The sequence below is a fragment of the Lucilia cuprina genome, chromosome 6 (genome assembly GCF_022045245.1).
Source record: "Lucilia cuprina isolate Lc7/37 chromosome 6, ASM2204524v1, whole genome shotgun sequence".
NCBI lineage: Eukaryota > Metazoa > Arthropoda > Insecta > Diptera > Calliphoridae > Lucilia > Lucilia cuprina.
The window spans coordinates 402165-426926 of NC_060954.1; the positions used below are offsets into that span (position 1 = coordinate 402165).

The window sequence follows — 24762 nt, forward strand, 5'->3', positions numbered from 1 at the left end:
TATTTTATATATCGGCGATAATTGATTTTAGAATATAAGCGGCCTATAACTATCAGATATTATTCGGCTTAAACAGTGTTCAAATAGAAAAATTTAATAAATTTTGATATATTGTTTGACTGTAGAGTATTTAAACACAATTATCTAAAATTTGTAATTTTATTGAATATTCCTTGTAACGTTATTTATTAAATTATGGGATTTTTTTGCACCTTTTATTTATATATGTACATATGGTCTCATAAAAGATTTGATTCTCTTATACTTTAGCATTTCAAAGGCTGATTCCGACTGATGCCATAGCAACAAATTGTTTGGTTGTTAAAAATAATGTATTTTTGAATACTATTATTATCTTCTTATTCTATGATTAATCTAAAAAATATCAAAAGCTCCTATTAAAGTTTAAATTTAATCAAAAACTTTTAAAATTTGAAATTGCATAAGACCTGTAAAAGAAACCTTAAATTAAAATGGCTTACACTACGCGTTCAACATATAAGTTATCTCATAATCACAATTTCTTTTCTTCTAAGACTTTCGAGGATAGAGGTTACCGTTCGAAATCAGCTAATCCGCCATCATCTTTGATACCATTGTATTCAACTCCAATTTCAGTGGTTAGGCAACGACAAGTTCTACCATTTTCGATACAATCCCAACAAAAACATACAGTAGTAGTTAAAGGACCGTTATATGAATCTTCCGAAACGACGAATAAGCGAGGAAAATCAAAAAGTAAGAATTTATGTTATGTTAAAGAGATGTTTTTAATATTGTCCCATAAAGTAAAAATAAAATGAAATTAAGAAACATATTAGATGCTAAATTTCATAACTCATTTACAGCCAAAGGTTTATACCCAAAACGATCCTTACGAATATGTTTTTAATTTGAAAAAAACATTATTTATTAAGTAGGATCTTCTATAAAGCATGGGCGTATAACAATTTTATTTATTTATAATTTTATCTATCATTCGTTTAAAATAAAAAAATAATGTTTCTTTAAGCTATTAAGTTTTCAGTTCATAATGACGGTTCCAGCTCTCACCGCAGTAAAAGTTTTCACCGTAGTAACTCCTTTCGCATGTATTTTGATCGTGGGGACCTGCCAATAAAGATGGAATATTTGTGTGGTGGTGACAAAATCGGTTGGACCGTAAGTAAATTTGGGCCATCCCAAAAGTATACTGCTAAATCTTAATTTAAACATACATACATGCATGTATGTATATATCGTCACCTTAATCACAAACGGCCCCAATTAACAAAAAATTCAAAATCGATTTTATTATTGATTCTAATATATTGTATTAAAGCTAACGTCCACAGAAAATATAAAAATATACATATGTATGTCCATTTTTATATATTCCACTGTCAACTAATAGAAAATTGTTTGTTTAATAACAATTTTAAAAATTTTTAAGAAAAGGCTGTTTACGTTTTAGGTGACGTATAGGTAGGGTAAATGCACCTAATGTCGGCATCACCCAGTAGTCGGCATCTTTTACATAAAAATGTAAATAAATAAGAAAAGCTGTACAAATTTATTAAGGTTTGATCTATATTTCATAGAAAATATGGTCTTTTTGCTTTATGAAATGAGTAAATTTAAGTAGGATTACTAATTTCCTCTCTATTTGACGTTTTTTAGTGACAGCTTTGCAGCATTTGTAGTACTGTCAGTTTTCTTAAAAAAAATTTAGTTTTAGTGCCACCTTAAACAAGTGAATATTTATATGAAATTAAATGATTTATTTGACAAAAATTGATTTAAATGAAAGAAAACAGTTGAAATATTCAATTTAAAGTGAAAAAGTTAGTTAAAAATATATTTTTTTGTAATTTTAATCGCTGCCGCCATTAGGAACACAATTTTTTATGAATTCTTATTGTCGGCATAGGGGTGCCGACTACTGGGTATTAAGTTCGATCATACGTATTCTATAGTCGGCACTCTAAAATTTATTATTTCTCTATAGAAAATTGGGTATATTACTATGAAAAATTTCTATATAACAATTTTCTCTTCAAAAATTATATGTATAACAGTTATTTTTGTAAAAAAAATTTATGTATAACATTTCTCTATAAAAATTTATGTATATTACAATTTCCTCTATAGAAAATTGATTGTACAACATTTGTTTCTATAGAGAATTATGTGTATACAATTTTTTTCTATAGAAAATTTTATGTATAACAATTTTTGATACAAAAAATTATGTGTATATCAGTTTTCTCTATGAAAAATTGTGTGTATACCCTTTTTTTCTATAGAAAATTACTTCTATAATAGCTTTTTCTACAGAAGATTACAATTTTTTACTACAGAATATAATTTTCTATACAAAAAATATGTGTATAACAGTTTTATCTATTAAAAATTTTGCATATTGAAATTTTTTCTAACAAAATTGCTTCTTAACTGTGTTTTTACAAAAAATTATGAGTATAACATATTTTTCTATAGAAAATTCCTAGTATGACAATTTTTCTATAGAAAAGTGTTCTTATTATAATATCCTCTATGAAACTTATGTTAAATTTGTTCCTATAGGAAATTGCATATTTTTATAAAAGATTTTCTTTAAAAAAAAGTACATATAACACTTTTCCCTATAAAAAATTACTTTTTTCTCTAACAAAAAATATAATATTGTACAGAAAATTGCATGTATAACTCTTTTTCTATAGAAAAAATGTTATTATGTATACTTATTACAATCGTAATTATGTTCATAACATATTTTTCTAAAAAAAAAAAACGATATTATTACAGTTATTTCTATAGAAAAAATTTAATTAAATATTTTCTTTGGAAAATTGTGTATATATCACTTTTTCTATAAATAAATATGCTTTTTTCAAACAAAAAATCTACTGCCGACTATAGGGACATTTTTTGTCGAACTTAGGAACACTGGTGCCGACTATTGGAAAATGTGGAGTTTTTAACAAAATTTACAAATTACTCAAAACTAGTTATTTGTTTTTCAAAAAAGGTAAATAGATCTAAAACTTAACTAAACACATAATTGAAATAACTAAAAATCATCGTAATAACATTTACCGACTCTTTAGGGGGATAGTTTGAAAAAGAGAAAAAAGTTAAACTGCCGACTATTGGTACATTTACCCTATGTATTTTTAGGTGGATATAGACAAATTGGATTATAGTTTATATCTTCCTTTGTTTTTTGACGGTCTTTGCGAAACCGAACATCCTTACAAAACCTATGCCAGACAAGGTGTTTCAGATCTCTTAATAGCTGGAGGCGAAAAAGTACCTGCCGTCATACCCCAATTGATATTGCCATTAAAAAGTAAGTGTAGTTATACATTTTTTTGGTTACTTCTGACAAATGCTATTATATGTTTTTTCGGGCAGATGCCTTAAGTACTAAAAATTTAGAAGTGATGTGTACAACACTAAAAATTATACAGCAATTAGTACTGTCTTCTGATTTGGTTGGGCCTGCATTAGTACCATTTTATCGACAATTATTACCAATGTTTAATGCTTATAAAGTCAAGAATCGTAAGTCTTAAATTGTACTTATTTTATTAATTTTTATTTTGTAAATTATTACAGTTAATTGTGGAGATGAAATTGACTATACTCAAAAGAAAAATATGAATCTAGGAGACTTAATTGATGAAACACTTCAAATTTTGGAAATACATGGAGGAGAAGATGCTTTTATTAATATCAAGTACATGGTTCCTACATACGAATCATGCTATTTAAACTAATTGGAAAATTAAAAGTGTTCATTTTTATTTTTTCAAAATTTAAATCAATTTGTATAAATTTAATAAGTTGTTACAAAAATATTTGTATAGATGAAAATTTAATTTCTTACATGGTATTTATCTATCTATGTATTTATGTTAAGACGAAAAAATGTTTAATGTTTCTGAGACCAATAAATGTTTTACTTTTTGTCCATAAAAGTCCATTCCTTACCGGTAGTGACAGCCATTGCTATATTATGAGCAATGGCTTGATTAGCAACAGCAGATCTAAACAAAAAAAAAAAAAAAACATAATTACGCCGAACTCAAGTATTTATATTAAGTATGTATACATATGTTTATATATACTTACTGCTGTTGCTGATTATAAGCAAGATCGAAGGAAACGATTTCATTACTTTTTATATTATGGGGTGAATAACGATTATAGAATCCCCAAATTGAATTCATTAATTTCTCGTTGTACTTTACTGGACTGTATTCCATTACTAAAAGGCGAAATAATTTATAAAGTAATATCCAGGGTATTTAATATACTGCTGTATCTAAATAAAAGCGTTGAGTTTCATATAAATCCAATAAAAACAAAAACAATTTACGCTCATCGCTTTTATTTATGTAAGTATCGTAATTAAAAGTTTCCATTATACATACATTTTTTGTTGCCGCTGAAAATTTTCGGTTCATTTTTTTCGCCGCTTGATTTCAATCGAGAAATTATTAAATCTCTATCACGATATTGTTCACGTAATTTGCATGCCACAAATGCACCTTGAGGTAATGCTGCCATTTTTCTACAAACTGTTTTTTTTTATTACAAACAAAGAAATATAACAAACATTAATAACAAAATTAAGAGAATAAATGACTTAAAAGGAACTTTAATTTGTTTGCAAAAATTCTAAAAAGATTTAAACATTTATTTTTAATAAAATAAAACCAGAGTTCAGTATGTGCGACCTTAAAACTGATAAGGAAATTCAAATTAACGAATGATAATCTAAATATTATTTGAATTGTATATGTATGTGTATACTTTATTAAAATATTTAATTATACACATACTGTGTACTATGTAACTCTACAAACATTTTAACTATTTTTTTACCAAAAACTCTTTTACCTTGACAGTTTTCAGAAATATCTAAAATATCTTTTTCGAAAATATTGCACAAATAGTGATCACTTTTTAAAATGTCTTTTAACAGCAATAATATAGGCACCAAATGTTGTAAAGATTTATTTTTATTTGTATTAAATTGTTCACGTTGCAAGGACACCATTCAAAGTATTTTATAAATATAAAATTTATATTGTTTTTATTTAAGAATTATACTTGTGATCAATCCGCTCGACTATATTTACTATTGAAATAATTATTGTATGACTTCAAAAAATATTGTGAAAGCTTTGTTTGGTATGTAAAGCCTTTTATACTGCTGCTTAAGATGAGTTTTAAATGTTATAATTTGAGAGATCAAGAAAATGTACATATCGCTCACTTAATGCATGGCTGTCTCGACCCGTAAAGTATATTTTTAAGTAAAATGACTTTAAATATAAAGTAAATTATTCTTTAAATATACACATGTTTAATCTAAATTACGTACATATGTATGTGTACGTATGTACGTATATATGTATATGGAAAAATACTTTTTAACTCATAAATATTATATTGTACACCCTTAGAACCTACAGATTTAGGATTGTAACAGATTTGAATGTGTACATTAGGAATAAAGAAATTTATAAATTTTAAAAATGTCCAGGCAATTAAAATACGAACAAAATTCTCGACCGCTTAAAACATTTTCAAATGAAATGTATGTATTGCTGAGTAAATTTATTTTTCAGACAAACATAAATTGGGAAAATAAAGTTTTTAAAAATTGCAAATGTTTTTTTTATATTTCTGAAACATTCCTATATTTAACTAGTCACGTAGACTCTGATACAGACGAAGAATACATAGAGCAGCTTGATAAGTATTAAAGCTTTTTATATTATAATAAATACATATATTTAATAGGTAATTTTAGTTTCTGTTTTTGTTTACTTTGAATAAATTGACCATCCAAAAATATAAAAACGACCTCAGGGATCACACCTGCCTTATAATACTTTTAAGAATAGACTCTTGTACATATGTATGTATATATAAAATAGATTAGGTTTGGATCCGTCCTATTTTATATAAAAAGGATAAAGAGAAGCCAATTACGGAAATCGTTTAAAACTTGTACAAAATAATAAAAGGAATCACGTTTCGGAAATTATTTAAAATATTTAAAAATTGTATAAAAATATGTTGAAATGTTTAATCCTACAAAAATTATTGGAGCACATGATCCATTTAACTGGTCCAAAAACTACTCTTCTACAAACATTATTGATGTTAAGTAGTCCAATGTAGTGCAAGCATGGATCATGTTTATTCCTTTTTTTATTGTAAGCATGTAATCTCTTAAACAAGGGAATAGTTTTGGGATTACTTCGATGTAATGCATGTATGTATACACTACGTGTTTGTAACCTAGAACATCATAATGTTAAATGAAGTATGTTTTTTCCATATACATATTTGGATTAATTTCTGGATTACTATTTTGAATTCTTGATTTACACTAAAAGACCAACAACAGATTTAGCTATCGATTAATTCAGCTATGGCTGGGTTGACAATCTAAGGATGGTCATACTCATCCTTCGAGTCGTTCCGAAGCAAAGATACAATTGTCATTGGAATCTCAACACTTCGCAAACCAATTTAAACAGTGGAGAGCAAATTATCTATGTGGCAGACATGCCAAGAAGAAGTACTATCACCATTACTCTTCACTATATATTGTCGAGCTTCCTGAACTGCCTCTTGTGCTAAAATCACTTAATACTTGGCCATCATCCCTTTTAAGACATTTGTATCTTATAAAATTAGAATAAACTTACCGATAGAAATGTATAATTTACTTTTTTAATTATTTTTAATAATTTTTATTTTATAAACATTTTTGACTATTCTTATTTATTTCTCAAACAATTGCTTCATTCAATAATAGCGCGAAATGAAATCAATTGTAAACAAATTTGACAGTAATCATACAGATATTCAATTTCATTTTGTTCCATTCGTCATCTTTTTATAATTTTAGTTTCATCACTAGATAGTGTCTATCTACACTAGAAAGAAGAAAAAAACATATAAAGATTTTGTCTCTTTTTCACACACAAAATTATTTTTTTTTAAATTACATCCTTTGATACAATGTAAAAGTGACTTTAGTTTCGGTAATTAATTTTTTGTAGGATAGCCTACAAACATGAGTTCATATATAATATGGCAACTCTTTGCCGTGAGTTTGTCAAAACGGTTCATTCCATTTGTGGAAGAATTTATCACTATTTCAGTAAATTACGTTTTTGTGCTCATGTTTGTCAAACTGCATGTATAAAAAATATACTTTTTGAAATTTATGTTATCAAACTACATACATAAAAAATATACCACATAAAAATCCTTTCTACTGTTATAACCTTAGAAATGTATTTTGACATAACTTTCAGTTTTATTGGTGTTTGGCAAATTGAATATGGTTATTTAAAAGAGAAAGGGGAAGTAATGTAAAATTGCATGTTTTGCGTATTATCAATACTTTTCGTTCAAAAAATAACTAGACGTACGCAAGCTTAAATTTAAAATTAAAAAGGTAAACAAATTGCAATAATTTAGTGTTTGAATAAGAAATAATGTTTTAATTATTCTAGGTGGCTCTATTTAAGTTAATGATTTTATCCAACTTTTTAGTTTCAAGAACATCTACATAAATATAAATAAAAAGCTAACTACGATGAGTTCCTATACCCACGCCGATCCAATTGCTTTAAGCTTTTATGAAACTTGTTTACGGATGTCGGATATACAACTACTGCAGGGTCCTCATTGGTTAAACGATCAAATCATTTCATTTTATTATGAATATCTTGAACGAGTAAAATATAAAAATAATCCAGATCTATTATTTGTGCCGCCAGAAGTTACCCAATGTATGAAATTTGCCGATGACGGTGAGTTGGAGACGTTGTTAAATCAGTTAGAGGCACCAAAGAAACCCTTCATATTCTTTGTATTAAATGATAATGAATCAGCCCAAGCGGGCGGAACACACTGGTCCTTGTTGGTATTCTCGAGACCAGAAAAGTCCTTCTTCCACTTTGATTCTTGGGGTAATAACAATTCAAACGCCTCACATCAGTTTGTACAGCGCATAAAAGAAGCCTTAAATTGTCGCATTTGCCAAATTAAGCCTATTAGGTGTTTGCAACAGGCTAATGGTTACGACTGTGGCATTCATGTGATCTGTATGACAGACAACATTGCCGATAATGTCAATCGCTATGAATGCGTTGAAGGTGTGGGGCATTTACACCAGGATACTATCTCAGCTAAAAGGTCAGATCTTTTAAAATTGATACAGTCCCTCGGCGGTAAAATTTAAATATTTACTATTTGCACATACATATATGTAGGTACATATGCATTAATTTTACTCATTCTAATTTTCATCATAAATATTATTTTTACAAAATTAATTCATGAAATTATTACATTTTTCATTAAACTAAAGCTTCGACCATTTTCGTATTAAATAATAATTCTTTTGAATAAAATTTTTATTTTTAGATTTAAGCTCTTTAATTTTCTAAATTTGTACAATATGATATTAACACCGTTCTTTGTTTCATTATTAAACTGCATTAAATTACTAAAAAACTACATTACAAAACATAAACAAACACAAAATTTAATAAAAAATCTAATAATTTATAAATATATACCAAAAGGCTTTATTTTGAATGAAATTGATAGAAAAAGGGACACTTAAACTATATGTATACCTAAATATATGATAAACATGTTAATAGGTATTTTACGTTTGTCAAACCTGTTGGGTAGTGCGTGAGGATGTTTCGAGCTTATACAGCCGCTTGAGGTTATTTGAACAAAAATTAACCAATGTTAGACTTACATAGAAACATATTGAATTTTTGTGAAACAGTTTGTATGGTTCACGATAGAAAAGATATGTATTTCTAAGCAATTTGTACGAACAATGATTGTGTAATGTGGGCAAAAGAATAATTTACTTATGTATGTAGTATATTTGGGACTTTCCTAACTGAATTTTTAAGATAAATATATTGAAATCTTGTTGTATTTTTTTAGTAGAAATTTGTAACCGTCTTTGGCCTTATAAAGGCCAGGTTATGGTAATAAAATAAATGAAAATAAAAAAGTATGTATTTCAATTGCGCCCCTAAATATACCACTTTAATGCTACATAAGTATTCAAAACATACTAGTGGTGACTAATCATGAAGATCTACATTTAGAATTATTGTTAAACTGTCATGGAAACGCCGTTAACTGATAATATATTTTTTGAAAAAAAAATAAATAAAATAAATAAATAAAAATGCAAAACGAATTTAAAAATCCGAAAAGTTAAATAAAATTATCTATTTAAGCATGTTCTGCCGAATGCCACTTGTATGCCTTATTTGAACTTAATAGATTAAATTAGTACAGCAAAAATAAAATAATTGAAAATGTAAAGTAAGAAATATTTATTTCTAAAATACATTCATATGTATGTATTTTTAATACAAACATTTTTTTTACAACACACTAGAATGGTTATTTATGAAATTCCAAGGAATAGTTATATGTATGTATATCGTCACCTAAAACCCAAATGCCAATAACTAATCGAAAATTCAAAATTGACTATGCATAAACATATGTACAAAAACTTGAATCATTCGGTTAAAATTAAATAATAAATGCAAATAGTATCAACTGTTAAACAATTTAAATTACACCGATAATAAAAAACATATTTAACAATTTAAATTGGTTTTTGCATCTACCAAATTTAAAAAATGTCAAATGAGGCCGTTTGCGTTTAAGGTGACGATATGTAAGTAGCGTTTTCAAAATACTGCAAAAATTATTAAATATATAATCCATACAAAATCTTAATTTAAATACTTATCGGAGGCCTTTTCCAACCTCCAAAGGCTTTTTCCAGTTCTTCAGCAACAGCTAAACAAAGACGATCCTGATTAAAATTAGCTATAACTTGAACGCCAATAGGTAGGCCTTCAGATCCCAAAGTACCCAAAGGCACAGCTGTTGCAGGAAATCCCAAAACATTAATAATACCAGTATAGGAAAAGTTAATAGGTCTTATTATGGGTTCATTGTGATAAGGAGCTACGGTGGGATGAGTTGGATATATGAGGACGCCATTATCACCAAGAAGTTTCTGCATTTCTTCGCGCAATTCATTGCGTTTCTTAACCAAATGATAATATTTAGGAGATCCAAATTGACATTGAGATTTATCCAAGATAGCAGTGAGTAGTCCAATAAATGTATGTTTCGATACCCCTATAAACCATTTCAACAATTCGATATAAGGATTGATGGCATATTTTAAATTCCCTAATTGATGTTCGAAACCATATCCGGAATCGTCCTTCATATTAGCGAACCATATTGTAGCAGATTGACGAAATTGTGGTAACTGAGCTTTTTCAACGGAAACCTTAAGTTTGTTCTGCAAATGGTCAACAATACGATAAATGCCTTCTTTGATATCCTTATCAACTGGGGAAACTAAACGACCACCACCATCGTCTTCTTTATAAAAGAACTTGAGCTTCTGCAAATCGACTGGTTCATCAAGTTTCAACAAAGATGCCTTTTCGCCGGCAATAATCTTCAGGACAGGCTTTAAATCTTCAGCATGTCTTACCATAGGTCCAATACCCAAAAACGAATTTTGTTCTTCAGAAAAAGGAATGGGAAATTGTCCTTCATTGGATACTACAAATTTTGAGGGTTTGTGACCAAATATGCCATTAAAAAAGGAAGGCATACGAATGGATCCTCCTATATCGGACCCTAATCCAAAGGGGGATGCAGCTGCCGCCTGTATACATCCTTCACCGCCACTCGAACCTCCAACAATTCGATTTGTATCGTATGGATTACGACTGCGTCCATGTACTGTATTATTGCTTTCCCACCACATACAAACTTCCGAAACATTAGTTAAAGCAAAGGGGATAGCTCCAGCCCGACGCATTAAGGCAATTGTTTCGGCATCTTTTTCGGCTCTAACATTTTTCCGTTCATACAGGCCAGAAGTGTGCAACAAACCTAAAAAAGTACAATATAATATGTTTTTAAACAATGTTCCCTTTTAGAGACCGGAGAAATTAATGTATGTATAATAGAATCATAAATACCCTTAACGGCTATACAATCTTTTGTTGATATCGGAACTCCTAAAAACGGTTTTTCCTTTTCCAATTCATTTACAGATAATTTTCCAGATTTAATTAAATTATCTGCTTCTTCAGCTTCTTTCATTGCGTCTTCGAATCGTTCGTCTACTACACAGTTTAATAATGGATTAACATCTCTAATTCGACGAATGAAAGATTCCAAAACTTGTACACTTGTTAGCTGCGTTCAAAAGAAGTTATTAAAAAGTAATTTAATATCGGACATAATTCTTATTTACCTCTTGTTTTCGAATCTTTTGAGCCAATGAACTTGCCGATTCCAATAGAATTGGATCAGTAATGGCTGGCATAGATTTTCCTTTAACTCCATAAACTAATTGAAATATAAATCGGGCAATAATGTTTACAAAACGAAATGCCCAGCTTTCGATTGTTCTTGCAAACGATAAACTTGTACAATTGGCAGTTACTGTCTTATTATGGGTGGGCTTTCGATGGGCATTATATGTGCTTGTCTCCGACATGTTTATTGTCAATCTATTTACATATGTTTAAAATCTATGTATACCTATATTACGTATGTATTGGAATGTTCAAAAGCAACAGGAAAATAATCTGCTAAAATAGAAAAACAAAAATATATTAGGCTATATTTTTTTATAGGAAAAGCACAGCACTACCTATAACATTTATTCAGGCTTTAAAAAGTCTTGATATTTGCAAATATTGCAAAAATAAATAATACATACATTAGTTGTAATATTTACATAATTATAACGTTTGTCAAATCTGACTTCTTTCTTGTTGATACGTAAAGTTCATTTTTTTGATAAAATTTTCCAAAAATGCTGACTCATGGAAATTTGATGTCTAACAAACTTCTCTGCGTACATATGTATATGGATACGTATTTCTATTTATTTATCGGTGATTTTGGGCACAGCTGTTAAGATAATCTCTGATATTTTAAAATAAATATATATATATGCATATACATACATATATATGGATTTTGGACAACAGTAGCATACTAATAACGAAAACAATTTTTAACAGTCATTTTGGATTAAGAATCTTTTGCAATATGTAATGCCTTTTTAAATCCATGTCCAACACAAATTTTAAGTAATCAAATCAACAAAATATTATACATAAAAATTCCTAATGTTCACGCCAAATAGATACATGTTTTATAAAGGACGACGTAATGATGTTTTAGAAAGGACTTGAAAAAGGCTTAACATTTTAATCTATTCATTTTGTTTCAATATGTATCACAATTCAGGTCTACTGCAAAAATTATACCGCTGAATTTTATGTCTAAATATATTTACATACATACATATGTATGTATGTTAAACATATAAATATGGTATACAGTATTTATCTTTATTCGCACAAAGGTTTATATAGTTTCCAATTTGAAAATAATGACATCATTTTTTTATAAACACTCGATGAGACTAATTTGTTTTTAGGTTCATACCTAAAACTAAAGGAAAATATAATGTCAATGAGCTAATAATGTCCATATAAATAAGTGAACTAAACTAAAGATTCAATATCAAAAAATATAAAGATGTTGAATCCACTTTACGTATGTATATGTAGGTATGTATAAATCCTATACCTATAAAAAGTTTATTTATTGAAAAGGTTTTCTTAATACTCCACTTACAAAAAGGACAGGGATATTAATATACATACATATGTATATACCTTAATATTGTGTAAATATCATTCTAAAGTTTGGTTTGTTTAAATATTGTATGTATATATGTATGTACTCTGTAGATACTTATAATTATTTGTTAAATCTAAAGTTTTCCAACTTCTTTATCTTTATATTCCTGTGCATTTTATGCACTATCAAAGTATTATTGCGTAATTATATGAACGCTAAAATATTCCATTACTTTATTAACTTTGAGCAGAAACGCTGATATCTTATTGCAAAATTGGTGATTTTTTATGTACGTATTGCTTTATATATCGTAATATGACTGGAGTTTTCTTTGTCCATTCATACCTATAGAAATTTAAAACAACAAAAAATAATCAAAAATAAAAACTTACTTTTTTCCCGACAGCAGATGGAATACTAAATTGATAACAAAAAAAAATAATTAAAATAGGCTACAGAACAATTTCCATTTAATAATTGGCAGAAAACAAGTGAATAACAATAAAATGTTTGAACGCGTCGTTATTGCTATCTTTAATGTCCATACACATATCTACATTTATGTATCTACGCTTTTGTTATGTTCGCGAATTACTACAAAAGAAAATGAAAATCATATGTGTTTTAGTGTTTCATTTTTTCTTTTCTGCACAAGGTGATCCAAAATTTTATTGGCTAGGTCGACTTTATTTTCTGCTTATAAAATTACCAACCAATAACCATATTAAATAAAATATTTAACAGATAATGTGCAATTCACTTTAGCGACATTTTGTCCTCAGTATTAGGACGATACAAATGCATATTATATCCTTTTTGACTACAATATTTGTTTAAAGCTACAATTTACAATAATCAAAATGTCTACCTTGCCTATTAAAAACAATCAGCTGGAATCGACAAGGCGAGTTGCAGGTGTTATCATCGTTAGCACAGCTCAGTGTACACTTAATAAGGTAGCCTCGTCCGCACAGCTGATCATCAGCTTTTACAATCTTATCTGTCAAAATTCCTGTTTGTTTACATAGAAAAAAAATCGCAAAAGGTGTAAAAATTTTAAAAAGTGAAGAAAATTATGGTTTTAAAGGAGTTTTCTAGGTCAATCGTGATTAAATGTCTTTGTTCTCCTTCTCTCTTGATAAAAAAAGAAAATCTTTAGCTCCGGCATACGTTCCAAATCAGTTTCAACTATTTTTAACACGACCAATCACTTTTCACAAAAAACACGTTTAATTCGGAAAATTGGTCTTCCCAATAGATATAGTTATGATTTTCAGACATTCCACGTTTAATTAATATAATATATTAATATTAATAGTTAAAAATTTAAATAATTGCTAAAAACTCATATTTTTATTGTGTTTATTTGTTGCTTTTTCATTCTACACACACAGCTTTTTTTGACAGATGGGATTATTCTACAATAACAAATCGCCTGTTGTTTTTGTATTGTTGTATTTGTTGTAGCGACGAGGCTACCTTATTAAGTGTACACTGGCACAGCTGTTCATAATGTCTGTACGCTAATACGTCAAATTACGCGTATAAAAAAGTTTTCGACCTGATACTAGCTGTCAAACTCCACATAAACAAATTTATTAATTCAATTTTTTTAGCTCCTGTTGTACTTTTTTATTTTAATGTGTAATATTGTGTAGTTTTTCAATAAAATTACAAAAGTAAATGTGTAGAACGGTACAAAGTAAATATATTTATAAGATAAAGTGAAATAATATTTTTATGTTGATGTAGAAAGGTTGGTCTTTTTACATAAATACATATGAAATAAAAAGATACTTAAAATACCGTCCTAAGGATATTAAGGGAAAGAATGGCAGATCATTTAAAAGTTCCTTCATCGGCGGGTGTAAATTCGACGTTATTGTCTGTTGCAGTACCACAAAAATTTCAAAATACCGGTTCCGCAACAGGAAATCCACGTAATAAATGTGCTTTAAAACCTGGACATTCTTTAATGGATTGGATAAGGTTGGGAAATTCAGGCGTTGATCTATCTGGTACTGGTGGACGGACAGTGTCCGTAACAAGAGAAGAATTGGTAAAGCATAACACAAGAAATGATGCTTGGATAGCAATAAATGGTGTTGTATATAATGTAACAAGATATATGGATTTTCATCCTGGAGGTACGTATTATTTATTTCAACTTAATCTTAGGAACAAAGATTGAGTAGTTTAGAGAGATTAATAGAAATATGTAATAATTATCTTCATTATATGTATCTACCAATTATCAATAAAAAAATCTACACTTTTTGCATAAAGGTGTTGAAGAACTTATGCGTGGGGTTGGTTCAGATGCTACTAAACTCTTCAATGAAGTACATGCTTGGGTTAATTATTCGCAACTATTGAATAAATGTCGTATAGGCCCTCTTACAAACACGGTTAAAATGGAATCTATAATTAACGAATCACCTAATAAAACCCCATTAGATTTCTTTGCAAAACCCGTAACAGAGGTCGATATTGTTCCCCGTTTGGACTGGATACAAAAACAGGACGATATAACTTTATTTTTTTATACGAAGCAGTTATGTAATCCAGGTTCTTTAATACGGAAAATAAATAATGAGGACAATCATATTGAAATGTGGATATTTATTGGCTTTAATCTTCACAAATTTAATTTTACATTTCAAGGACGAGTAAAATGGCCACCAAAACTAATGCAAATATCTACTGAAAGTGGTAAAATTGAGGTAAAATTTAAAAAACATGACGAGGAAATTAAATTGTGGAGTGATTTGGGCAAATATAAAAAATCGAAAATATTGTCTAGCTCTTCAGAGTATGAGACATCATTGTTAGATTTTAAAATGTCTTACAAACATCAATTTAATACAGATTCTTTCGTCATTTCATTGAAAAATGAAAACATTATTTATACTCTTCCAATAGGCTATCATGTAACAATTGAAGATTACGTAAATGAAATAAAAATGACGAAATGTTATACACCTGTTCCTAAGAAATATATTGATAAATACTTTAACAACGAAATGGATATGGGTCACAAACATTTTCTAATAAAACAATATCCTCATCGAAATAGTTTTTCCCATTACTTGTGCAATTTAGAAACACATACAACATTGAAACTTTCCTTACCGAAGGCAAGTTTCAAACTGTCGACGTTAGCATCGCATAAAAGATTGTGTTTTCTTGCAGCAGGCAGTGGTTTGACACCATTTTTAGGACTCATAGATCATCTATTACAAAGAAACACTAATCGAATGTAAGCAAACAGTCACATTCACATACATACCATTCCTATTTCATCAATTCTCGTATTATTTTTCGTTCTAGAGATGTTTTAAAATTGCTTTATTTTAATAAAACATCGGCAGACATTTGGTGCAATGAAATGTTAAATGATTTATCTATAAATGATGAAAGGTAAAAATTACCACATATATAGTTGTATTACATTTTTATATTTGTACCATATCATTATTTTCTAGATTTGAGATTGTCAATATATTGTCAAACGCTGAAGAGTCTTGGTCTGGTAAAAAGGGGAGAGTGTGTACAGAATTATTATTTCCTATTGTAAACAAATCTATGGATAACATTTCATATATTGCTGCATGTGGTCCAAATAATTTTATCATAAATGTGGAAAAAATACTTAACGAATTAAATTTTCCTAGTGATAATTTATTTATATTTTAAATACTATTATTATATTTTAAATATGTAAATAAATTATACAGAACCATAGTTAAATTGAAATGCCTATAAAATGTACGGAATTTAAAATTAAAATATCTAATCATTGCTAATATCTGTTTTATATAATTCTCCATAGTTAAGTGTTTGTAATTTAATTTATCAATATCCTTACTTTAAAACAGTCAGTTTAAAAACAAATATCTGAGAATTTAAAATGAAATCAAAATACATGCAATATTGGCTTATTTTCTTAAATTTCATTTTTAATTTATTGTTAACAACTACATCTTTTAAAGCGTCAAATAGAGATGAGTTGGTTAGGGGACATAAATAAAACAAACAGAAAAGTTCCCAAGAGGAATTCACGTCAAGATCAAACTTTTCTTTTACTTAAAACAACAAAAATCATTAACATTTATAAAAAATAGTTGTAGATAAAAATTTGTGTATTTCGTTTCTCAATATTTAATACGTTGGAAAGGTGAAGGAGGGAGAAAATTTGGTATTAAATCTGCGTGTCTGAGACTTTGAAATTAAGTTGTCAAAGATGACGAGGTTTAGTACGAGCGGATTGCTGGAGGCACGGTTTGTACAGTACTGTCCAATGTTGAATCAATTACAGCTCTGTATTTAATGTCAACTGAACCTTGGTCGTCTGTAATCCATGTTAGTGTGTGTTTGCGCCAATGCTCTTCCATAGGTTTCTTTTGTTGGCCATCTAAAGGCTTGCTGAAATCGTATTCATCAATACGTGTTTTGTAATCTTCACGGGCATGAGCACCACGGGATTCTTTACGGTTCTCTGCAGCTACAATAGTCATTCTAGCATTAGCTAAGAGATTTTGTAATTCCAAAGTTTCAACTAAATCGGAATTCCAAACCATGGATCTAAATTTTATGTGTATAGAGAGAAAAAAGTTTTGTTTGTATTAGTAAATGTGTTTGAAAGCTTAGAGAAATGTTTACAGCATACTTGTCGACTACTTTGACGTCCTTGAATTGTTGATAGATTTCGCACATTTTGTTGACACCTTCTTTAAGTACGGGACCATCACGGAATACAGCAGCATGATGTTGCATAGTCTTTTGCATTTTCAAACGTAAATCAGCAGTTGTAATACTACCATTGGCGTGGCGCAACTTATCCAAATTGGCAACAGACATTTCACCAGCATTCTAGGAAATATAAACATATGAATGTTTCTGTATGTAGGCGATTTTGTGAATAATACTTACATCTTTTAATGAAGGTGGAGTAGCACCGGGTTTATTCTCTTCGGCAATAGTTTTTGCGCAAGCACGACCAAAAACGACCAAATCCAACAGGGAATTAGCACCAAGACGATTGGCACCATGAACTGAAGAACATGCAGATTCTCCGGCAGCATACAAGCCAGGCACAACTTTATCAGCACCATTCTCGTCAATGGTTAGCACTTGTCCTTTGTAGTTGGTAGGAATACCACCCATATTGTAATGAACAGTAGGTAAGACTGGAATGGGCTCACGGGTAACATCAACACCAGCAAAGATCATTGCAGTCTCCGAAATACCAGGCAAACGTTGAGCCAATTGCTCTGGGGGCAAGTGATGCAATTGCAAATAAACATGATCCTTTTCGGGCCCAACACCACGGCCTTCCATTATTTCGATAGTCATTGAACGAGACACTACATCACGAGAAGCCAAGTCCTTGGCAACAGGAGCATAACGTTCCATGAAACGTTCGCCCTTGGCATTGACTAAGTAGCCTCCTTCACCACGGCAACCTTCAGTAATAAGACATCCGGCGCCATAAATACCTGTCGGATGGAACTGTACGAATTCTAAATCTTGTGATGGTAAACCTTGGCGTGCAACCATGGCAGTACCGTCACCAGTGCATGTGTGAGCTGAAGTACAAGAGAAATAGGCACGACCGTAACCACCAGTGGCAATTACTGTATTGCGTGCACGGAAACGATGAAGAGTACCATCTTCTAAATTCAATGCGATAACTCCACGACATTCACCATTTTCGAAAAGTAAATCAAGGGCAAAGTATTCAACAAAGTAATTGCAATCATAGCTTAAAGACTGACCGTATAGTGTGTGCAATAATGAATGACCAGTTCTAAAATGTATCGATTATAAGTATTGATAAAAATATAAGTTGATTTTACGGATACCAATAAAGCATCAAGATATTTAATTACCTATCAGCTACAGCACAACATCTATGAGCTTGACCACCTTTTCCGAACTTTAAACTTTGTCCGCCGAAAGCACGCTGGTAAATTTTACCATCAGGAGTACGAGAAAAAGGCATACCATAGTTCTCTAACTCGATAACGGCCTTTGGGGCTTCACGTGTCATATAGTGAATAGCATCTTGATCACCCAACCAATCAGAACCCTTTACAGTATCATACATATGCCATTTCCAATCGTCTTCCTCCATATTACCTAAGGCAGCATTAATACCACCTTGAGCTGCAATAGTGTGAGAGCGAGTAGGGAAAAGTTTTGTCACAACAGCAGTCTTGAAGCCTTCAGCAACCAAACCGAAAGCAGCTCTTAAACCAGCGCCACCAGCACCAACCACAACAGCATCATAGGCGTGATCTACAATGGGATATTCCTTAGAGATGGCATCAGGTTTGGAAGAAGCATCTTTTTTTCCATGTGTAATATGCAAATCGCGTTGTGGCACAACGGATGAAACTCGAAGCTAAAATCATACATAAATATAATTTAACTATAGGTAGTTTAAAATAAGTTTATTTTTATTAACTGTTAGCATTTATTTATATAAGCATATACCTTTTCTACTTTAACACTTTGTGAAAATATGGAAAATAAATAACATTTTTAAAGAGGAAATTTGATAAAACACGCTTTTTGGATCAATTCCCATGAAATCTTTGTGTCATTTTGCTGACGTTGAAAAAAAGTGAACAAACATTATTTTAAAACTATATCACGCACAAGTTATACAATTTTCATAAAACTATCAAATGAATCAGGAATTAGCTAGATGAAAAACACACCGATCCGAATGTTTTTAAACGTATCAAAAATAAAATAGTAAAATAACACAGCGTAATAAGTCCTAATGAAATAAGTTTGATACATACAAATGTAACTACATATACTTATAAAAGAACCTATTTGGAGATGTACAAATCAAAATCAAACCCAGAATATGGGTACCAATCTACATATATTCTATCTATCTTTTATAAAACCAGTCATTGAAGAAATTTGATTATGAAAAACCTTCGAGACAAGTGCCACAGCATTATTAAAAAATTACCTACTAAACGTGCTATGTTACGATATATACCACATAGAATCAACCTTTTGTGCACGAATGTCATATATGTAGACTAAAATTGTAATTAAATTAACCTTAAATATGATATTATAAAAACTCAGATGATGGGTCTGAATTTGAAAGGACAATATAGTTTGTAGTTCACCTGGTTTCTTTCATTTACTCGTGAGCAAGAAAAATTTAATACCAAATAATGCACACTTACTACTCGTATTATTTGTACTAATAATAATATTATCTAATTTTTATCACATGCTGTCAAAGAAAATGCAAAATAATAAAGCTATTAAATAATTTAACGACATCTAATTTTTCTATTTATTAAAAATTGCTAAGAAAAAAATTACATAACCGCAAAATATTTTAAACATTTTTCGAGAACTGTGAAATGAAAACCAAATAACAATTCCTTCGTGGGGGTTATATTTTTCCAATATTTGTTGATTGTTGTCGTTGAAGTTAACAACTCCATACTTTAGACGAGAATCAAGAATATTTGCAAAATATTGATTGTGTAATTACAATTCAAACAATTTTACTTTTACCAAAATCTTTGCATTTTATCATATCACACCATTCAAAATCCACCTACCATTGCAGCCGCATTTTTTGCCAAAATCGATGGCACACGCATTAAGCTTGCCATTATTTATTTTATTTAATAAAACACCGTTAAAGGGGTTTATAAGACAACGTTCTGAAAATTTGTGTGATTTTTTATTGTTGTCACCTTTTTGACGGAATAAAAAACCAATTTTAATTCGTTTTCAAATTAAGTTCTCTTGAATTTTTTTCCCCAACTACTAACTCTCTCACACACACGACTTTTCATGCGCTCGATTTATTTGTGACTGAATGGAAAATAGTAGACAACAGACATGATAAATTTAAATCACAAATGTACCAACTTCGTTAACAAAATGTACTTTTTCTCCCAAAATTGTACTAAAACCTGTTTTCAATGAATATTTTATATCTACAGTGTAGATTCTATAGGATCCAGTTACACCAGTTTTCACGTCGTCATTTATATATTCAAAATATTTGAAATGGTTTGGTTGCGAACACTCATTTTGAAAATAATGGATAAATTAAAGAAAATTAAGAGCAATAAATTTAAACTAAAATGTGAATTTATTAATAATCGCATTTTTATTTATATTTTCAAGTAATATCAATTGTAATCCACATTAGTAAATAAAAAGTTTAGGTAGGGGATATGATCCAATTCTACTTAGTAGTGTGTTAATATTTAATATTTAGATAATACGAAAAAGTATCATGCAGACCTGATACTAAATAGACTGTACAGTTGTATTAAATTGTTTTTATTGGTTGATTTTTAAAGTAGTAGTAGTACTACTATATGGTAATAGTGTTAAGAAATACCCGATTATAGATCTGAATGATTTTTTCCACAAAGTATATATATATTTTTTTACACGTTTCAGAATAAAATGCGTTAATTTTACTTTCTATATCTATGGATTGTTTTTTTTTTTATTAATGTATTGTTTCCCAATAATTGAAATAAATACATTGTTTATATTAAATAATTAAATATATTACACCGTCCGACAGAAAAAGATCGCTAGACATGAACTGGATGATATACTCCTGAAACATTAAATTGAAAAGGAAAAACCGCTTTTTTGTTTTTCATTTCGTGATCCTAAGTTCTATTTAAAAGACTTCAAAATTTAGAAGTATTGTTCAACCAATGCCAAATTTGACGTCAAAAGAACAAGAAGAGTTCTTATTATATATTATCCAGATAAAAAGATACGAAATATTTTGCAAATTGAATGATTGAACACATTTTAAATTGCATTTTTATACTCTACTCCACTATAGTGGGAAGGGTTTTATAAGTTTGTTACACATACAAATATTGGTACCACTCGCCCACCTTAAAGTATACCGATCGCCTTAGAATCACATTTTGAGTCGATTGTCAATTGTAGATCTATTGATAACATTGATTAATTTTTTTCTTTTGGTCTAAGAACAAAACCTATTTATTTTGGTTAATATCGATTATTTCACCTAGCACCCATACAACGGGACCCTCAACTTATATAAATATATGCATAATAATACTAACATACATGTATCGATCGATTTTTTAAATAGTAAAACTCATACTGCCGATATTATTTACGTAATGATGAGTACACACAAAATCATCTTCTGAAAATGCTTTTAACGTCCATATTTGGTCCTAGCCCTTCCTTCTTAGAGATTCGTTTGTAGTGCATATATTATAAACTAGGAATACATAAATAATAGTCATGATTTTTTTTGTCTAAATTGAAAAGTATATGTACTTAAATAAGCATGTTTGTACATTTTTTAAATAAATTTGTACAATAGTAACAAAACAATAACTTATGGTAATATATCATTTGCAACTTCTTCAATGACATTGAATGCATGTTCCATCTCTTGTTTCGTTAAAAGGCGGTTTGTAGTTATACGTATGCTATGACGTATAGGATGTTTTTCCATGTTATGAAGATAACAAGCTTGTATAACAGCAATGCCCCGGGAAATACACTAAAATTAACCAAATAAAATTGAATTATATGTTTTATGTATGTATCTTACGACAAAATTACCTTGTCCGAAATTGTTGTTAGACATCTTTCTTCTTCGTTGGAATCGCTTAAGGGTGTGGCAATGTACAGATGTTTAACGGGTGACAGCTCATTGCCTTTAAGTTGAAGTTTTGAAAACTTTGAAAAAATATTATGCAAAAGTTTAGAGTTATTTTGCAATTCTTCAAATATTTTTGGTTCCTTTTCAAATCGATTCAAGCCTGAAATTGCAGCCTGACACAACATTGGAGGTAATGAGGCAGAAAAACAATAACCTAGGCCAGAGAGACGTTGATGTTCTACTATAAAATGGGAACCAACACAAAATCCTCCAATAGAGCCAACAGCCCATTCCATGCCTGCCGATATAAGGTCAACATCACCACGCTAGAATAAACCAATTTATTGGAATTTATACTTTTTGTATAGAGCTATTATTTAAACTTACATTGACATTAAAATGTTCAGTAAGACCTCGACCACTTTTACCCAAAACTCCAAATGAGACACTTTCGTCCAGGAATAATCGAAGCTTATATTTGGATCTAAGCTCTACCAATTCGGGTAAGGGACAAATTTCGCCTGTATTTATATAAATACCCTCAACTACTAAAAATCGGCGAGTTTTTGATGACTTTTTGGGATTCTGAAATATACAAAGTAGTTTTAATGCAGATATACGTACGTACATTCTCATATAATTTGCACATTATATTACCTTTTGATCTCTTGCAGCCTGTTCTACTAATAAACGTTCCAAATCTTTCATGTTATTATGCTTAAAATAATATATTGTACTACGCGAGGCGTCAAGGCCTTTTTGTATAGCAAAATTGCAAGCTTCATCGCTAAAATACCAAACGAATTTTCAACCACAATAAGAAATATTATAAGAAATATGTATTACGTACACAAAAATTATGTCTCCTCGTTTAGAATATGCTGGAATGGCACTTGCAACTGTTGAAAATCCATACGAATAAACAACAGCTTCCTCCATATTCATAAATTTAGCTATACGTTCTTCCAATTCCAAATGAACATCCATGGTACCGTAAAAACCTCTAGGACCACAGGAACCTACACCATATTTTCGAAGACTTTTACAAGCATCCTCCAAAATTTGATCATCCTCCAGCAAACCCAAGTAGTTATGGGTGGCTAAATTGAGACAATCATTACCATCGACTACCACACGCTTTCCTACTTTCGATTGAACTAAATGGGTACGTAAAAGTGGATGATTAGGGTCAGTATTCGCAACTAAAGGTTCAGGCTCATAGCTGGCTATTATTTCCTCTTCCTCCTCTTTACTATAGCGTTTGCGTCCGTTGCGTTTGTATAGCAAAAGCCAAATTACAGATAGTAATAGAAAAGCTTCCAAAATGATCGCATATAATGGTGTCTACAAGAAAAATATAGTTAATATGCATACATACATAAATGTGAATAAACAATACATAGATAACATTACTTTTATTGATGTTCCCAGTTAAACTAAGTCTAGTATGTTTTAAAATAGATGAGCATGTTTTTATTTTTCAATGTCGAAGGTCAAAAACTCTATTGGCATTATGTTGGAAAAACATGCCTAGTTAACTGTTTATTATTATAACTAGGAACAACTTACATACCTATACTCATATCACATACATTTGTATTTAAAATATAAACTTACATTTTTGAATATTCTTTGAATTTCATCAAATAAATATGGAATGGCCACCATTTTTATTAGCTTCACTTGATAATTATTTAAGAATGTATGTACTGCAAATGAAGCGGTGGTATGACGAATTAATGACAAAACAAACTATGCACCACCAATAAGAATGAAGATAAAACGTCACCGTTAACTCGTGCTAATTGTTTAGATAATTTACTTTAGTTCCAATATAGTTTTTTCAGAGAAATGCCATTGTCACTCCCTGATTCGTTCTCCTTTATGCTCTAGAGTGTGACCATGAGCATTTTGTTATGCAAATGGGGTGATTAATATTTTAAACTACTTTTATTTATAAACAATTTATTTATTTAATAACTTCTAATACGAGTTGCTAAATAAAATATAAGTTTTTCCAATACGTGTTTCCAGGTGTATGAGGTATTTAACCGCGTTAATCTCTGAAATGACGGTATATGGTATTTTAATGTATTCTACCTAAATACTGGAATATTATATCTTATAGCTTTTTATATTTACTATTTTATCGTAAATTCAACTTAATTAAATGTTTTTTTTGAAGAACAAAGTTACCGTCACCACCCCAATTAAAGAACTGAGTCAATTAGAAGTGCTGTCCGGAGCCAAAGAAGATATTGTGTTCGGCGCCGACATTTACGAGAACTTAACGAGGCGGCATAACAACTTAATTACAATTACGAGCGACC

At 29.7% G+C, this 24762-nt stretch overlaps 7 protein-coding genes across 15 annotated transcripts; 3 read left to right on the forward strand and 4 right to left on the reverse strand.

Moving 5' to 3' along the window:
* Positions 1-136: 136 nt before the first annotated feature.
* LOC111682384 (parkin coregulated gene protein homolog) lies at positions 137-3884 on the forward strand. Of its 5 annotated transcripts, none has more exons than XM_046954007.1 (6): positions 143-738; positions 1013-1161; positions 1454-1464; positions 3252-3331; positions 3397-3546; positions 3601-3884. In XM_046954007.1, the coding sequence occupies exons 1-6, from the start codon at positions 474-476 to the stop codon at positions 3759-3761; spliced, it is 816 nt and encodes a 271-aa protein (XP_046809963.1). In that variant the 5' UTR covers positions 143-473; the 3' UTR covers positions 3762-3884. The 5 variants fall into 5 exon arrangements, with proteins under 5 accessions (XP_046809964.1, XP_046809961.1, XP_046809963.1 ...); XM_046954006.1 differs by lacking the exon at positions 1454-1464 and having other exon boundaries at positions 146-552; positions 619-738; positions 3160-3331; XM_046954008.1 differs by lacking the exon at positions 1454-1464 and having other exon boundaries at positions 137-738; positions 3160-3331; positions 3397-3536; positions 3601-3722.
* On the reverse strand, positions 3554-6830 carry LOC111682385. 2 transcript variants are annotated; one of them, XM_046954009.1, is made up of 4 exons: positions 6714-6830; positions 4419-4565; positions 4117-4252; positions 3554-4031 (listed from the first exon to the last, which is right to left on the reverse strand). In XM_046954009.1, the coding sequence occupies exons 2-4, from the start codon at positions 4552-4554 to the stop codon at positions 3944-3946; spliced, it is 360 nt and encodes a 119-aa protein (XP_046809965.1). In that variant the 5' UTR covers positions 4555-4565; positions 6714-6830; the 3' UTR covers positions 3554-3943. The 2 variants fall into 2 exon arrangements, with proteins under 2 accessions (XP_046809965.1, XP_023300096.2); XM_023444328.2 differs by lacking the exon at positions 6714-6830 and adding an exon at positions 4888-5171.
* Positions 6831-7190: 360 nt separating this feature from the next.
* On the forward strand, positions 7191-8595 carry LOC111682386 (sentrin-specific protease 8). The gene is made up of 2 exons (XM_023444329.2): positions 7191-7471; positions 7530-8595. Exon 2 carries the CDS (start codon positions 7613-7615, stop codon positions 8258-8260), a length of 648 nt encoding a protein of 215 aa, XP_023300097.1. The 5' UTR covers positions 7191-7471; positions 7530-7612; the 3' UTR covers positions 8261-8595.
* A 779-nt stretch (positions 8596-9374) lies between these two features.
* LOC111682373 (fatty-acid amide hydrolase 2-B) lies at positions 9375-13318 on the reverse strand. 3 transcript variants are annotated; one of them, XM_023444304.2, is made up of 4 exons: positions 13155-13318; positions 11357-11693; positions 11079-11298; positions 9375-10989 (listed from the first exon to the last, which is right to left on the reverse strand). In XM_023444304.2, exons 2-4 carry the CDS (start codon positions 11600-11602, stop codon positions 9806-9808), a joined length of 1650 nt encoding a protein of 549 aa, XP_023300072.2. In that variant the 5' UTR covers positions 11603-11693; positions 13155-13318; the 3' UTR covers positions 9375-9805. The 3 variants fall into 3 exon arrangements, with proteins under 3 accessions (XP_023300072.2, XP_023300071.2, XP_046809958.1); XM_023444303.2 differs by having other exon boundaries at positions 11357-11696; XM_046954002.1 differs by lacking the exon at positions 13155-13318 and adding an exon at positions 11759-11774 and having other exon boundaries at positions 11357-11696.
* A 1105-nt stretch (positions 13319-14423) lies between these two features.
* Positions 14424-16713, forward strand: LOC111682393 (cytochrome b5 reductase 4). 2 transcript variants are annotated; one of them, XM_046954003.1, is made up of 5 exons: positions 14456-14518; positions 14578-14909; positions 15049-16021; positions 16093-16182; positions 16248-16713. In XM_046954003.1, the coding sequence occupies exons 2-5, from the start codon at positions 14594-14596 to the stop codon at positions 16456-16458; spliced, it is 1590 nt and encodes a 529-aa protein (XP_046809959.1). In that variant the 5' UTR covers positions 14456-14518; positions 14578-14593; the 3' UTR covers positions 16459-16713. The 2 variants fall into 2 exon arrangements, with proteins under 2 accessions (XP_023300109.2, XP_046809959.1); XM_023444341.2 differs by having other exon boundaries at positions 14424-14909.
* On the reverse strand, positions 16696-20623 carry LOC111682392 (succinate dehydrogenase [ubiquinone] flavoprotein subunit, mitochondrial). Its single transcript, XM_023444340.2, has 5 exons — positions 20367-20623; positions 18654-19168; positions 17695-18571; positions 17432-17634; positions 16696-17346 (listed from the first exon to the last, which is right to left on the reverse strand). The coding sequence occupies exons 1-5, from the start codon at positions 20418-20420 to the stop codon at positions 17016-17018; spliced, it is 1980 nt and encodes a 659-aa protein (XP_023300108.2). The 5' UTR covers positions 20421-20623; the 3' UTR covers positions 16696-17015.
* Positions 20624-21632: 1009 nt separating this feature from the next.
* LOC111682380 (serine palmitoyltransferase 1) lies at positions 21633-24705 on the reverse strand. Its single transcript, XM_023444315.2, has 7 exons — positions 24575-24705; positions 24050-24495; positions 23283-23776; positions 23090-23219; positions 22820-23017; positions 22393-22758; positions 21633-22330 (listed from the first exon to the last, which is right to left on the reverse strand). The coding sequence occupies exons 2-7, from the start codon at positions 24098-24100 to the stop codon at positions 22163-22165; spliced, it is 1407 nt and encodes a 468-aa protein (XP_023300083.2). The 5' UTR covers positions 24101-24495; positions 24575-24705; the 3' UTR covers positions 21633-22162.
* Positions 24706-24762: the final 57 nt, after the last annotated feature.